The sequence below is a fragment of the Ochlerotatus camptorhynchus genome, unplaced genomic scaffold (assembly GCF_037179485.1).
Source record: "Ochlerotatus camptorhynchus isolate MF236.1 unplaced genomic scaffold, CSIRO-AGI_Acam_v1.1 ptg000416l, whole genome shotgun sequence".
Classification (NCBI taxonomy): domain Eukaryota; kingdom Metazoa; phylum Arthropoda; class Insecta; order Diptera; family Culicidae; genus Ochlerotatus; species Ochlerotatus camptorhynchus.
Window position 1 is genome coordinate 675,824 of NW_027040902.1, and position 14,692 is coordinate 690,515.

At 37.0% G+C, this 14,692-nt stretch overlaps 2 protein-coding genes across 3 annotated transcripts in view; both read left to right on the forward strand.

Moving 5' to 3' along the window:
* Nucleotides 1-14,692, forward strand: part of LOC135711025 (uncharacterized) — a 267,172-nt gene that overhangs the window by 217,549 nt on the left and 34,931 nt on the right. The gene's annotated exons all lie outside the window — the stretch shown is intronic.
* LOC135711023 (protein FAM98A-like) lies at nt 7,344-9,373 on the forward strand. Of its 2 annotated transcripts, none has more exons than XM_065233765.1 (5): nt 7,344-7,375; nt 7,448-7,585; nt 7,644-8,646; nt 8,842-9,052; nt 9,111-9,373. In XM_065233765.1, exons 2-5 carry the CDS (start codon nt 7,548-7,550, stop codon nt 9,356-9,358), a joined length of 1,500 nt encoding a protein of 499 aa, XP_065089837.1. In that variant the 5' UTR covers nt 7,344-7,375; nt 7,448-7,547; the 3' UTR covers nt 9,359-9,373. The 2 variants fall into 2 exon arrangements, with proteins under 2 accessions (XP_065089837.1, XP_065089838.1); XM_065233766.1 differs by having other exon boundaries at nt 7,345-7,375; nt 7,644-8,637.

A 14,692-nucleotide genomic window follows, 5' to 3' on the forward strand; every position in this document is an offset into this window, starting at 1 on the left:
TGATGAGCGATGCAAGTATATGGGACAAATGAAAGAAGATTGTTCGAAGATTGATTCGCTAGTGTGAGATCTGTTGACCATCTTAACTTGAGATTTAGATGTGTCGCCCCCCACGGTTAAAACTACGAAATTTGGGAAACTTTTAATTTGATCATGCATTATTTTTAAAGCAACAATTTTTGTTCTTTGTGTGAATTCGTAATCTGCATTAAAAGTGGAACCCAAACCCAAAATTTCATCAATTTTGGTACACTGGAACTATTTTAAATAAGAACGATTACATTTGCGAAAATCACCTTATAAGCGCCCCTCGTTGTCACTTTGTACACTCAAAAATATTACAAAACGAATATAGATTAAATTTTATGCATTTTATGGTTTTTCAAAACTTATATACATTGGTTCGATTAAAATTTTCGTCAAAATTATACTAAGTCCGAATAACGGAGTGGAATTCGATCAGTGTTTACTAAAATGACAGGAATAAGAACATCTGGATTCCCTTCGGAGCTTCGTGCTGGTGAAGGGCTTTGTCCCAGCGGATTTCTACTGCGCCTGTAATCTGCTGGGCAGCATCGAAATTGTAAGTATTTCAGGCATAACACACGCAAACCACAGTACGCCCACGCAAACCAATACCACTTTCGGAAAGGTGATAGTTGCCCCTATGCGATGATGTTGTTGGTTTGCATAGGTTTATTTTGGTTCGCGTGTAAAGGGCCTTAGAAAGTTTGTTTACAAATGCTTTTGTGCCGTTATCAAATGTTATGCCTGATTTTTTTTAAATATTATCAATAAAAAATAAACTAATGAAATAAGCTTCCTGAGACAATTTTTATTTTCATTTGAAAACAATAATATTTACCATAAATGAAATAAAGAAGCGAAAAATACATTCTCTTGAATAAACCGTATCTATGCATTGTGAGTATATTTCGATTTTATACTATGGCACGCATAAACCATTTTTATACTAAGTTTGCATTCTCTCCCTTTATACCGGCCTTTGCGTCGGTACGGAGAGTTGCTATTTAGCGTAACTTTTATACTATTTAGATTTCAATATTTTTTGAGTGTACACAGTTAGAAAAAAGTACCCAACGGCCAGTTCACTTTTACCTACTTTTGACTAGTTTGTCTCCTTTCCTCCTTCTAATGTTGTCAAAAACGGAGGAGCAAAACCATCCAACAAGGGTTGTAAAGTGTGGGAACCCAACGTTGAGTAAAATCATATTTACCTACTGTTGGGTACAACTAACTTACTTTTGGGTTGAAAGCGAGCGGAAAATTCCATACGAATTGCACACAAGTAAATGAAAATTACTTTGACCCGCTTTACCTACTTTTGGGTTCCTGCACTGTAATGCCGAGATGAGTGAAAAGAACTTAATTTTGGGTTCTTTTTTCTAACCGTGTATGGGAGCGAGCTGTCAGTTTGTTAGTTTAGTGTCAAATAGTGAAGTTATTATTTTGCTTTAAATCTTGATTTAAAAATCGAGATGAAAGTGTGTGGGTGCGAAAAAAAAAAATATTACTGTACTCAGACAACGAAGCTCTTTCAGATGATGTATAAAAAACGATACATTTTTCAAAATTAAAGAACCCAATTGGGTTATTTAAGGGTATTGAGTTAAATACATATTCGTAATCTGCATTAAAAATGGAACCCAAACCAAAAATTTTATCAATTAGGGTACACTGGAACTATTTTAAATAAGTACGATTACATTTGCAAAAATCACCTTATTAGCGCTCCTCGGTGTCACTTTGTACGGGAGCGAGCTGTCAGTTTGTTAGTTTAGTGTCAAACAGTGAAGTTATTATTTTGCTTTAAATCTTAATTTAAAAATCGAGATGAAAGTGTGTGGGTTCGAAAAAAAAATATCGCTGTGATCAACAAACGAAGCTCTTTCGGATGATCTATAAAAAACAATACATTTTTTCAAAATTAAAGAACCCAATTGGGTTGTTTAACTTTGAAAAATATACCGATTTTTATAGAACATCTGATAGAGCTTCGTTTTCTGAGCACAACGATATTTTTATCGATCCCGTAGACATTCCTATCGATTTTTAAATCAAGATTTAAATTTTTGATCGTTGACATTAAATTTATTCGTTGGCAGCTCGCTCTCATACAAAGTCTCACCACGGGGCGCTAAGATGGTGATTTTAGCTAATGTAATTGTACTTATTTAAAATAGTTCCAGTGTACCAAAATTGATGAAATTTTGGATTTCGGTTCCATTTTTAATGCAGATAACGAATGTGTATTTATCTCAATACCTCTAAACTAGAAATACTCAGAGCGAGAGATGGGCAAAGACAATGTTGTTAGCCAAATGAACTGCCAAAATCTGAGCCAATCGAACATTCCCATTAGAATTTGTCCGAGGATTTTTGTTGTCTCAAATTCAACTAATTTTTGGAATCAAAAACAATATTCTAACTCTATTGATTAATTGATTTTTTATTTTAATATTTAATTGATGGAACCAAGAAATGTGCAAAATATTGCGATGCAATCAATTAATATTTTGCACGTAAATCGAATCAAAAATAAAAGTCATGTAAAATGCTGGCTTCTAGCAAGGGTTGCAAGATAATTTAGGTACAAATAGCTGCTGCCGAATTGTATTTTGTTTTCTCCGCCTATCTCTCCCTCTGAAGGTTCTTTGAAGGTATTAACATAGAGGTAACTCTAAGAACACTGGGTCCCGAAGAAAATCATTATTATTTTTGGCTCACTCAGTACCAGAACAACGGTCCCAAGCAGTCCCAAGCTATTTCACTCACCCCTGCATGTTCTGCATGAATCCACACACCTGTTATCTGTCAAACTTTCATAGCGAATCAAAACAAACATAGTGTAGTAATAGAATTTCAACTAGAATAGGGTACGTTAATCGTTTACTTGGGACCAATAGGCTACTAAAGTGGTGAGCCAATTTAAAATCGTTAGTTTCGTATTGATTGTTGGTATTAAGGTAAATGTATATTCATAATCTGCATTAAGAATGGAACCCAAACCCAAAATTTCATCAATTTTGGAACACTGGAACTATTTTAAATAAGTACGATTACATTTGCAAAAATCACCTTATTAGCGCCCTCGGTGTCACTTTGTATGGGAGCGAGCTGTCAGTTTGTTAGTTTATTATTTTGCTTTAAATCTACACGCTTATTCTGGTCAACTCAAAATTGAGTCGAAGGCACTCATCTCAGCGGCAAGTATGGCTACTCAAAATTGAGTAGCCTTATGTTGACTCACTTTTGAGTAAACTACGTTCTCACGTAGACTGAGTCAAATCCACTCGCCGGTATTTTCAGTTGCGGGGAGGGTTTTTGTTTTGATTTTCATTCAAGAAAATGGAAATTGCCTGCTTCGGATTCATTCTACCACAAAAAGCAAAACACGGTTCAACACCGTTTCCCTAAGCAATTCGTACTTACCTGAAGGCATTTCAGCCGGTTTTGAGTAACATTTTCCCTCCGACATGACTGGCATTTTTTCCAAGTCCAGGATTTTGCTGACTGAGTGGCTTTTACTCAGTTTGACATTTCTAGTTTACTCAATTTTTGACAACTCGATACATCGGACGAAAGTGAGTACGATCGACTCACCTGGTGAGTAAGCAGAAGTTAGCGTGATAGCTCACGCAAAGGTCGGTATAAATGGAGAGAATGCAAACTTAGTATAAAAATGGTTTATGCGTGCCATAGTATAAAATCGAAATATACTTACAATGTATAGATACGGTTTAATCGAGAGAATGTCTTTTTCGCTTCTTTATTTTATTTATGGTAAATATTATTGTTTTCAAATAGAAATAAAAAATTTCTCAGGAAGGTTTTTTAATTATTTTATTTTTTATGAATATTATTTAAAAAATACTTACCATTTCGATGTTCATTAATATGAACTCGTGCTCACGAGCTCACGCAGTCTAGCTGCCCAGCAGATCACAGGCGCAGTTGAAATCCGCCGGAACAAAGCTCTTCACAAGCGCGAAGCTGCGAAGAGAATCCAAATGTTATTTTTCCTGTCATTTTAGTAAACACTGATCGAATTCCACTCCGTTATTCGGACTTAGTATAATTTTGACGAAAATTTTAATTGAACCAATGTATAAATTTTGAAAAACCATAAAATGTATAAAATTTAATCTATATTCGTTTTGTAATATTTTTGAGTGTACATTCTTTTGAGTTTTGAAAATCGTCATTACGATTAAAGAGCCTGAATCTATAAAGAAGCGACATCTTATCCATTTGACAGGTCTTCTCTGGTCTTCTGCTCGATTGGAATGACTTTTCCTATGACTTTGACAGATAATCGATTGTTCCAATTCTGACATATCGTCTCTTTATAAATTCAGGCTCTTTAATTACGATGTAAACAAATGGATTGGATGACATTTCTCGATGAACATTTCAAATGGTCCTATCTGGTTTGATCGATTCTCTTCATCGACTTTCTCTTTCGTCAATAACTCAGCTGCAAAACCTTTCCCTGTTGTATTTGACGTTTTGGACGCTAGATAAGAACCTCCTTTATCAAACTATGTGGTAGAATTAGCGCGAAATCTGTTTGCATAGCAGTGGTTATGAAAAGAGAAAGTCGATGAAGAGAATCGATCAAACCAGATAGGACCATTTGAAATGTTCATCGAGATTTCCTCTCAAAATAGACTAGCCTACATTGATGGTACATGAAAAGAGCCTATTACATATAAGGGTGGTTATAGAGATTTTCACGTCCGGTTGTATTGTATTGTGAGAGCGTGTTAGTGAATATCCGAGGAAAATACATAACGAATCGATGTCAAACTCATTTTGACAGATCTACTTTCATACATTTTTTAGGTTAGCCAGAGGAAAATAATAAACAACTTTACACGGCGTTGCTCCTGCTAGTGTGCGTGCGTTAAACGTCACTAATCTCTATATCGATGCCTTGTTTGAGGAATTTGATTAGTGGGAAATCTTATAAATTCAGTGTCAACATTTCAAAGGGGCGTAATTGCTTTTGTAAACAATGGCTTCAGACGTCGATTTCTCGAAAATTAATGCTCACTCCTCCAAGTTAACAATGCTAGCTAGTAGAGGAAACATTCATCTACTTGTTGGTGTCATAAATTTTTATGAGTGAGCTTTTATTCGCGAGAAATCGATGGCTAAAGCCATTGTTTACAAATGCAATTACGCCCCTTTGAAATGTTGGCACTGAATTATATATCTTTGGAGAAACCGAATGATGAAAATCCTGAAGGGTAGAATAAATGAATGTGAGGCCCAGAGAATTTGTTGTCTTTTGTGTTCCTCCGCTGTTTGAACGTATACGACGGAGTTTGACGTCTACTCCGTAAACCATTTTAACAGCGGAGGAAGAAAAGAGACGACAAATTCTAATTCATTATTACATTGCCTCGCGATTACGCTTTTCGATGATATTCCCAGCAGCGCTGCCATTTATACAGATTTATCTGTATTATACAGATTTTTTAATCTTAATACAGACCCGATACAGAATACAGATTTATCACAGATTTTTAAATTACAATACAGATTTATACAGATTTTTATAAAATGCTTGAGAAAAAAAATTCAAAATTTATAAAAACAAAATAACCTGCTCGATTTTATCAGCGTACCCCCTTCTCTCCAAAATTAATTGTTGTGCTAAAAACCATATTTGGTTGAGTGGTAGTTTTATCAAATATCCGAGAGTTTTTGCCCCTCCAGTGGTTGGAAAACTGTTTTTGCAGTATGGAGAATATCACAAAATTCACGACTCTCTACTAAATATAACTTCACAGAAGGAAAAAGGCGAACATGAAAGAAAACGAAATCCAATTTGGCTCAAAAGACTAGAAGAAGCTTACTCGTCGCTATGCTCCTCTAACATAAAAAAAATTAAAAAGTTTATGGAACATTTAATCGATTCCACTGTACGTTTATATTCTTCTTCTTCTTATTCGCATATCAAGCTTATTGCTTTGTGCATATTAGCTTATTGCGTGCTCTCAACTTAGTGTTCTAAGTGCACTTCCACAGTTATTAATTGAAAGCTTTCGATGCCAATACCAATGCATGAAATTGTATATTGTGTGGCAAGCACAATGATACTCTATGCCCAGGGAAGTCGAGAAAATTTCCAACCCGAAAGATTGATTTCCCTCGACCGGACCGGGAATCTAACCCACCGCCGCCGTGCGTTTATATAGCTGCCTTTTAATAACTCATGATGACATCAAAATTTGATGTATTTTTATTTTGTTTTTTCGGCATGCATGCAATAACATGTTGATAACTAAATTTGTAATCTAAATAAAATATCTATATCAAAATAAGTTATCAAGCAGTTCTCACTAATATCAATATATGTTATAATTTTGATATTCTTCGCATATCTTTTAGCTCTCATTTTTGTTCTGTTAGCCATCAACTCCATCAAAATGAAATCAATTTGAGTTATCAGGAATAATGAAAACAACATAATTCTTGTTTTCATTTTGTTCTCACCCTCTGCTCGGGAACCTATCAAATTTCCATCGACAATTAATCATGTTATGGTGTTTTTGACAGCATTCACAACCAGAGGACCAACCGCTTTCGGATGCATATGGAGCTGGTAGTAAACGATTTGAGATTGTATGGGGATTTACAGTATTAATTGAATATTTCCTATATAAGCATGTATGTTAAATACAAGAAAAGTGCCCGAGCACATTAAAATGGTACAAATACAAGTACTCGTAAACATTTTACTTGCATTGAAAATGTATTTCGTAAGAAATTGCGGATTTTCTGATATTCTCCATACTGCAAAAATGATTTTACCAGCACTGGCGGGGCGACATCTCTCGACTTTTCGGTGTAACTACCACACAAATGATGTAATTAATTGTTTTCATCTATATTTAAAATATCAAATAGTAATGAACTCGTGCACTTTTTTGCATTTAAAACTGCTTTACAGGAAGATAATGAATAGAAACTAAAATCTCCATACATTTTCAAACGGCTTCATATCACTCTTATAAATAAGTACGGACGATATCACAAATGGCACAATTATATCCCGTATGGCTAGTACGATAGCCCGAATAGGTGGTTAAGCACTTTTTATGGTTATTTTGTATGCACTGTATTTGTAAACAACAAAACATGATTAATTAAGAAAAAATCGTCAATACAGAAAATACAGATTTTTTAATAGAGTGGATACAGATTTTTTATAAAACCACCTGGCAGCTCTGATTCCCAGTACGAGCACGGATCCTGTCCTGTCACATTGACATTTTGGTGATGTTTTCGGGTTTTTCACCATAGGAAACTAAAAATATTGCTGATTTTTTATTAACAATTATAGGTATGTTTCTTAAAATATCTTATTCTTAACAAATAAACTATTGATATTAATCTCGAATGCTTTTGTTGCCAGAACAATTCTTCAAGGTAACTTAAGCAAAACCGTACAAACGAGCGATACTTCTTTCACCGGCAATCATATCTGCCACAGCAGCAAGCTTTTCTCGGTGAGAATGGAGGAGCAACTTTTGGATGAGCTGAAAAACGTCGGGTAAGTTGGAAATATCCTCCGAAAATCTGATTTCATAAATTGATTTTGCTTATTCTAGCTACGACGGTCCCTTCCTGGATCTAAACTACGCCGCAACTGCTATGGCTGCCGGTGCGCAGAGTGGCGAGTTTCAAGACGTGGTGATCTGGCTTACCGATGAAATCCGAGTACTCGGAAAGCTAGATGAGAAAATCTCGAAAAGTGAGGACGCCAGTGCATTTGTGCTGGAGCTGTCAGGATTCTTGAAGGAACTGACTTGTCCTTATGCGAATCTCACCTCGGGTCACGTATCCGACAGGTTGCAAACATACGACTCGAAAGTAATCCTGCTGGAGTATCTAATGAACGAGCTGATGGCATTTAAAATGATTGAATCGTTCAAGCCAAAGGAGAAAACGAACGTTATTACGCTGTTCGAATCACCAACAGCTTCCGCACTGAAGGATATATCCATTACGTTGGGTTTGGGAAAGCCACCGAACAACATTCCGGCGAAGGCCCTGTTTGAGAAGATCAACGTACGTTTGGATGAGACCATAAAAATGGCCGGTGAAAAACGGCTTAGCTGTCCACTGTTTTCACCGGGTAAGAAACTGACGATGGAGCAATGGAACAAACTGGACAAGCTACACAAAGATCTAGATGCGGAGTACGATCTCAGACGAAAGATGTTGCTCACTCGATTAGACGTAACGATTCAGAGTTTTAAGTGGTCCACCCGAGTGAAGGGCAAGGACGGGCAGATGAACGAACGCTATGCGGAGAAGCGAAAGGTACTGGATTCTTTGCAAACCGGTGGAAAAGATACGGATTTAGCTGCATTGCTGGGGGCTCGAGAAACCATGGCCATTATAGAGAAAACGAGCAGTGCCAGCGTTCGGAGGAACACCAAAAGCAAGATTCAGCGACACATTATCGGGCGGGTTCCAGATCGAGGTGGACGAGCTTATGAGCATAACCCTCCACCGCTGGAGATGCCATCTTGGCAAACCCAACGTAGCACCGGAGGACCCGGTGGTGGTGGGCAACGCGGAGGATTTGGCGGCGGAAGGGTAAGTGATGTCGTGATTTGTGCTAAATTGCCTTGTTACTAGATATGGGTAGGGAATGAACTGGCAAACATTGATTTTCCCTTATTAATTATTGCAATGCTGCGCTAAACTATTTTAGGATGCTACTGTAAGTTTATGCAGCTACTTAATAATACAATCGAAAACACAAAAATAGAGAAATTATACGAAATTATATTGTTTTAGGGTGGTCACCAGAACCGCGGAGGTGGTGGAGGAGGCTACCAGCAGCAGGGAGGTCATCAACAGGGTTATAACCAAGGGGGAGGAGGAGGAGGTGGATACAGTCAAGGAAATCAGGGCGGTTTCAACCAGGGAGGCGGTGGCGGTTACCATCAAAATCGTGGAGGAGGCGGTGGGAGTCGCGTTCAAGGAGGATGGTCTCAGCCCCAAAAAGGTACCTGCCCCTATCCAAAATTAAGTATTTTCTAGATAACCAATATTGTCAATTTTAGATTTCAATCAAAGCTACAGCAGCAATACTAGCACTAGCGGTTACAGTTCTGGATCGGGTCGAGGTTATTCGAACAGCGACCAATACAGTAACAGTTCCGGTGGTTCGAGTTTCCGTGGCAGCGGAGGGGGTGGATATGGAGATCAACACAACAGAGGTGGTGGCAATGGTGGATACGACAATGATTATAACCGTGGGGGTGGCGGCGGTGGTGGTCGATCAAACTACAACCGAGGGGGACGGCGTTGAGCAGCTTGGCTTATGTCACATGCATGACTAAATAATCATCAGAAAGGCATTTTTACATCTGTACCCCAGTTTGCGTAAATTATTTCGATTAGGAAATAGCCTAAACAATTTTTGGTAGAAGGGCGTGCTGCTATGTTCAATTGTAAAAAAAAGTACGATTGCAACATACGATTGATTTTCGAATCATGAGATTGAAATAAATAATCAAAGATCCTCAAAGCACCCAGCGAACATTGATCCAATTCTATTATTATCACTTGCCTATTTTTACTTTTGCTAGTCCGATGTCCGACAGGATTTTACCTGCATTACAATGTTGCGCCAACTAACTCGAGCAGGGTGTTCGACTACCTGGAAAGTCAGGGAATTCTATTTATGATCTGGAAAGTAAGTGAATTTTAGTTTAGGTCAGGTAAAAAATGATGTTGATCTGATCACATTGCAAAAAATCATGTGTGGGACACATAAAACAATCTTTGAAATTTTATCAGTGCATGACGTCAAAGTTTTTGGGAAGATCCCGGGCATCAGATCTACTCGCTGCGTTTATGGACGCCCTTGGCGGTATCTCTTCGAACAAGTTGCTGCAAGTGTCCATGGATGGGCCCAATGTGAATTGAAGCTAGAGGTACAAAAAGGTGGCGAGAAGCTGATACACGGTTAGAAAAAGTAGCCAAAATTAAGTTCTTTTCACTCATCCCGGCACTATAGTGCCGGAACCCAAAAGTAGGTAAAGCGGATCAAAGTAATTTTCATTTCCTTGTGTGCAGTTAGTATGGAATTTTCCACTGGCTTTTTAACCAAGAGTAAGTTAGTTGTACCCAACAGTAGGTAAATATGATTATACTCAACGTTGGGTTCCCACACTTTACTACCCCTGTTGGGTGGTTTTGCTCCTCAGTTTTTGACAACATTAGAAGGAGAAAAGGAGACAAACTAGTCAAAAGTAGGTAAAAGTGAACTGGCCGTTGGGTACTTTTTTCTTACCGTGTAGATCTGGGAAGCTATGGGCTGTATATTTTGCATAATGCATTCAAGGATAGTGTTCGCAGTATCAGTTGGGATGTTGTCAAATATTTGCGTGGTATCTACAAGACGAGCGTTTATCACGATATATTCTGGTTCAACCATATTCCCGTTAAAGTTTTGCGGTCATCGATGGTTGGAAAATAGTGCTGCTGTTCAGAGGGCAATCAAAATTACTCCGCAAATACGAAAATTTATTCAAGGCGTCCAGAAAGACAAAATCGAACCAACGTCAGCTTCCTGCCTAGATGTTAAAAACTGTTTGAATGACTCGCTGCTGATGGCTAAAACGCTGTCCAGGCTGGAGAGTTATAACATGTTATAACTCTCCAGTCTGTACAGCGTTTAATAGTACGTTCAGACTACAGAGTTATAACATGTTATAGCGCTATCTTGATGGTGGTTTCTGTGTTGCAATTATTTGACAACCGTTATAACATGTTATAACTCTCCAGTCTGGACGGCGTTTAAAACGCTGTCCAGACTGGAGAGTTATAACATGTTATAACGGTTGTCAAATAATTGCAACACAGAAACCACCATCAAGATAGCACTATAACATGTTATAACTCTGTAGTCTGAACGTACTATAAGACTAGTAGGTCCCGAAGAAACGTGCTCAACTTTTTGGCTCAGCTGTGGTACTATCTTCGGTCCCAAGCTAAAATCGATTCACCCCTCGAAACATAGGAAAACCCAATAACCCCTCATTTTATCTGTCAAACTTTCATAGCGAATCAAAACAAACATTGTGTAGGACTAGAATTTCACCTAGAATGGGGTACGTTAATCGTTTGCTTTTGACCAATAGGCTAGTCAAGTAGTGAGCCAATTTAAAATCGTTAGTTTCGTATTGATTGTTGGTTATAAAATGTTATAGTGCTATCTTGATGGTGGTTTTTGTGTTGCAATTATTTGACAACCGTTATAACATGTTATAACTCTCCAGTCTGGACAGCGTTTTAGGCATCTTGATGTCATTTGTGACAATTGTCAAACTTGCCGTTTCCGTTCCGCTTCCGCCCACATTGCGTTTCAGTCGTAGCACGACGTCAGATCTATGATGGTGTTACTCATGCAGGCGGGTTGGAATTAACTTATTCAGCGAGTTCGAAAAATCGCATTCGCTTTCCATGTTGACAAGGATCGTCGTATGAAAGAAGCTCTCGATTCCGAGAGCTTAAGATGCCCAAAAATAAGCCGAGAGTTTGCAGGAGAAAATTGTTCTACTCAAATGATAAACATTTTTAAAAGTAATCCGAAAATAATCACATAGGGTTTTTGATCTAATTTCCGTCCTACTAAGCACATATCGCACTTTACCTCTCTTTTTTAAAGGGTTTGAACAAAACATGGAATGTCAAAGATAACTTCTAAATTTATTCACCTTTCCATACGTGCCGTTGGATTTGATAAAGAGTCAAACAATGTTGAGATATTATTAAAAATCTAACACTGCTTCTTGATTCCAAATTCGTCCTACGAGTTTCAATTTCGTCCTAACGCATTGAAACGCCATAAGATTTTCTTCGTCCTACTGATATACGTTAAAAAAGGGGATTCGCTAGGAACGTTTCTTTTGTTTTGAGAACAATGAGTGTAAATATTCATACACTGAACTAACGAGAAACGTAAATTTCACCTGAAAAATCAGGTAACCTTTCAAAAATAGAAATCCAATAAGAATTACATGCTGCACATAAATATCAATGGCATGGTAATGAATTCCACTAGATTGACTGATGGAGTTCAAGTGTCATACAGATAAATGTTAAGTGAAGTTCACGTCAATTTTAAGTAACCTCATGATGTGAAAACTGTCTTTGCGTATTTGTTAGTTCAAAATGGCGGCAGATGAAAATATGCGAGTGTAAGTTTGATTAATATCAATACATGAATCCTAATTTTCAACATTCAAAATAAATTGAAGAGTGTAAAATCGGATTCAGCAGTTCTCACAAGCTTAATCGCCGAACTACAGCAGACATCTATTGGAAGTCATCAGTTGTTGGAGGAAAATAAATGTAAGAATCAAACTTAATGTTTTAAATAAACCAATAACCAACTATAACTTTATTCAGAAGCAGCAATTTTTATAGAGCATTGTGGAGCAAACAAATGCAAAACAATCAACTTAACAACAGCCAGTGCAACAGGGTATAGAATTAAGAATAAGTTTGATACACATGATAGTTACTAAAAAGAACAGTTTTATGTAAATTGTAATAAAGTAAAAAATTAACAAATAAGTTAAATTTTATTTAATAAAAATCCGCATTTCATTCCCAAAACATGTAATATTCACCTGAAAAGTATGATGGAAAATATCTACGTACCTTTTCAGGTGAATATTACGTGAATTGTATTTGCAGTGTATTAGTGCAATGGATGAACGTTAGTTTCGGGGTCATGTTAGTGTTAGAGTTTTGTTAGTATTGACCCGTATTCAGCTCTGTCGGCCCCTCGAACACAAGTCGCAGGCAGTTGTTGTTAGGACATGCGACACTGTCACTGCTACTATGTTAGAGGTATGACCCGTCAAGTTTCGAAGTGCAAAAAAAACTGTTAGAACTATCTTATAAATTAACTTTACACTCAAAGCAAACTATTTACCTTAGCATTACAAAAGCGAATTTAAAATTACTATTTTATTTTATGCTAATATTAAAATTATGATAAAACTACAATTTACGGCTCCGTGAAATTAACTCGCATGAACCTTTAAAATCAATGAACTGGAGAAAAACTACAATTTTAACAAATTGCAAAAAAAAAATCTTAGCGACACTTGACAAATCATCATCAAGCCCCTCATCCTTGGACAGGGTTCCCAATTATTCTCATTAAAAATTCACGTACAAATTACATGAAAAGCATTTTAAACAAAACGGAACGTCACGTAGAAGTCACCAGATGTCCAGTAGTTTTCACTCCGATTTCACGTAAGCAGTACGTGGAAATCAGGTCTTATTTACCTGACTAATCACGTAGATAATTGAAACTGAATTTTGATCGGCTACGTGCAATCCCGGTAAAAGTTACGTGAAAAATAAGGTGAACGAAAACCACCTAAATTTTCACGTCAATGGGATGTGAAGATTTTTCAGAGTATCACATAGAAAAGAACCATTTCTAGAACAGTTCGAACTTCACTGACACCTTACTAGCTATGTTAACTTTATACAAAATAGTTTTGTTATGGTTTAAGGAATGTAATAAACAGAAAAGAAACATTACTTTCTGCTGTTACAGTTTCTGGTATATTCCAACTACATTTTGTTACGGTTGATCAACTATACGAAACTATTTTGAACTGTTTCAAAACATTACGAATAAAAGTTGTATACAACTTGTACAATGCTTACGTGTTTTGCTTATAGTTGTTTTACGTTTTTGCAATTGGCACAAACAAAAGAAAATGCTTTTCTTTGGAACGGCGGCCATGAGTTCACGGTGTTTTTTTTTTTTGGCTTTATTATTTTATTTTTAAAACTTTACTCCAAATGGAAAACATGTTTCATCGTTATTATGAATAATATGCTTAAAGTATAAAGTATTTCTAAAAAAGCATGTATTTATTGTTATTGTTATTATTGTTATTGCTCAGTTCACACCCTGGCCGGCTGCTGCCTACCGATCTGCACTTAAGCCAGGCATGAACCTACGGAAATTTAGTCGTGGCCTATGCTAGACCGTATAGCATAACGACTTTCCTTTCACTAGCAGGCTTGTTGGTCCCACTAGCGTCCGATTAGGGGATAGTAAGAGATTAAAAGAATAAAGAGAGAGATAGAGGATTTTGTTGTTTTGCTGAAAAGAAATAAAAAGAACTAAAAAAAACACGCCGTTCCAATGCAGAGATGAACTAGCCTAAGGCTAAAAATCTCTTAAATAAAGAATTAAAAAAAAAAAAAAACGCCGTTCCAAGGGGGCTACGTCCATCGCTGTCGTACTCAAATACCTGGGAACTTTCAGAGGTGCACAGGGCAAACGTGAAAGACTTCCATTCTGTGCAGCTGCTTGACCTGGACCCAGGTCAAATTCCTATCGGCTTGCTTGATTTACTTATTGACGCTCCACCGCCTTAGTGTTTGCCTTTGCTGTGATGTTCTGGCGGATTTAATTCATAATCATAATCAACAAAATTCGTTTATACTTCTTCACTAGTTAATTGTAATTGGTTATTGGTAGTAATCAGTTGCTTGACTGAAACGAGACAAAAACAAATACCGACGGAAACAGGAATAGAAAATTTCAAGTAGGTATCTCCTTTCAACTGCAACTAGTTAATGGTTTCTCTTCAAAACT

Bases quoted from the DNA above. Each gene is read 5' to 3' on its own strand.
- LOC135711023 (XM_065233765.1), top strand. From the start codon at position 7,548: ATGGAGGAGCAACTTTTGGATGAGCTGAAAAACGTCGG. The intron at 7,586-7,643 runs GTAAGTTGGAAA...TGCTTATTCTAG, and splicing joins GATGAGCTGAAAAACGTCGG to CTACGACGGTCCCTTCCTGG. The intron at 8,647-8,841 runs GTCGTGATTTGT...ATATTGTTTTAG, and splicing joins GCGGCGGAAGGGTAAGTGAT to GGTGGTCACCAGAACCGCGG.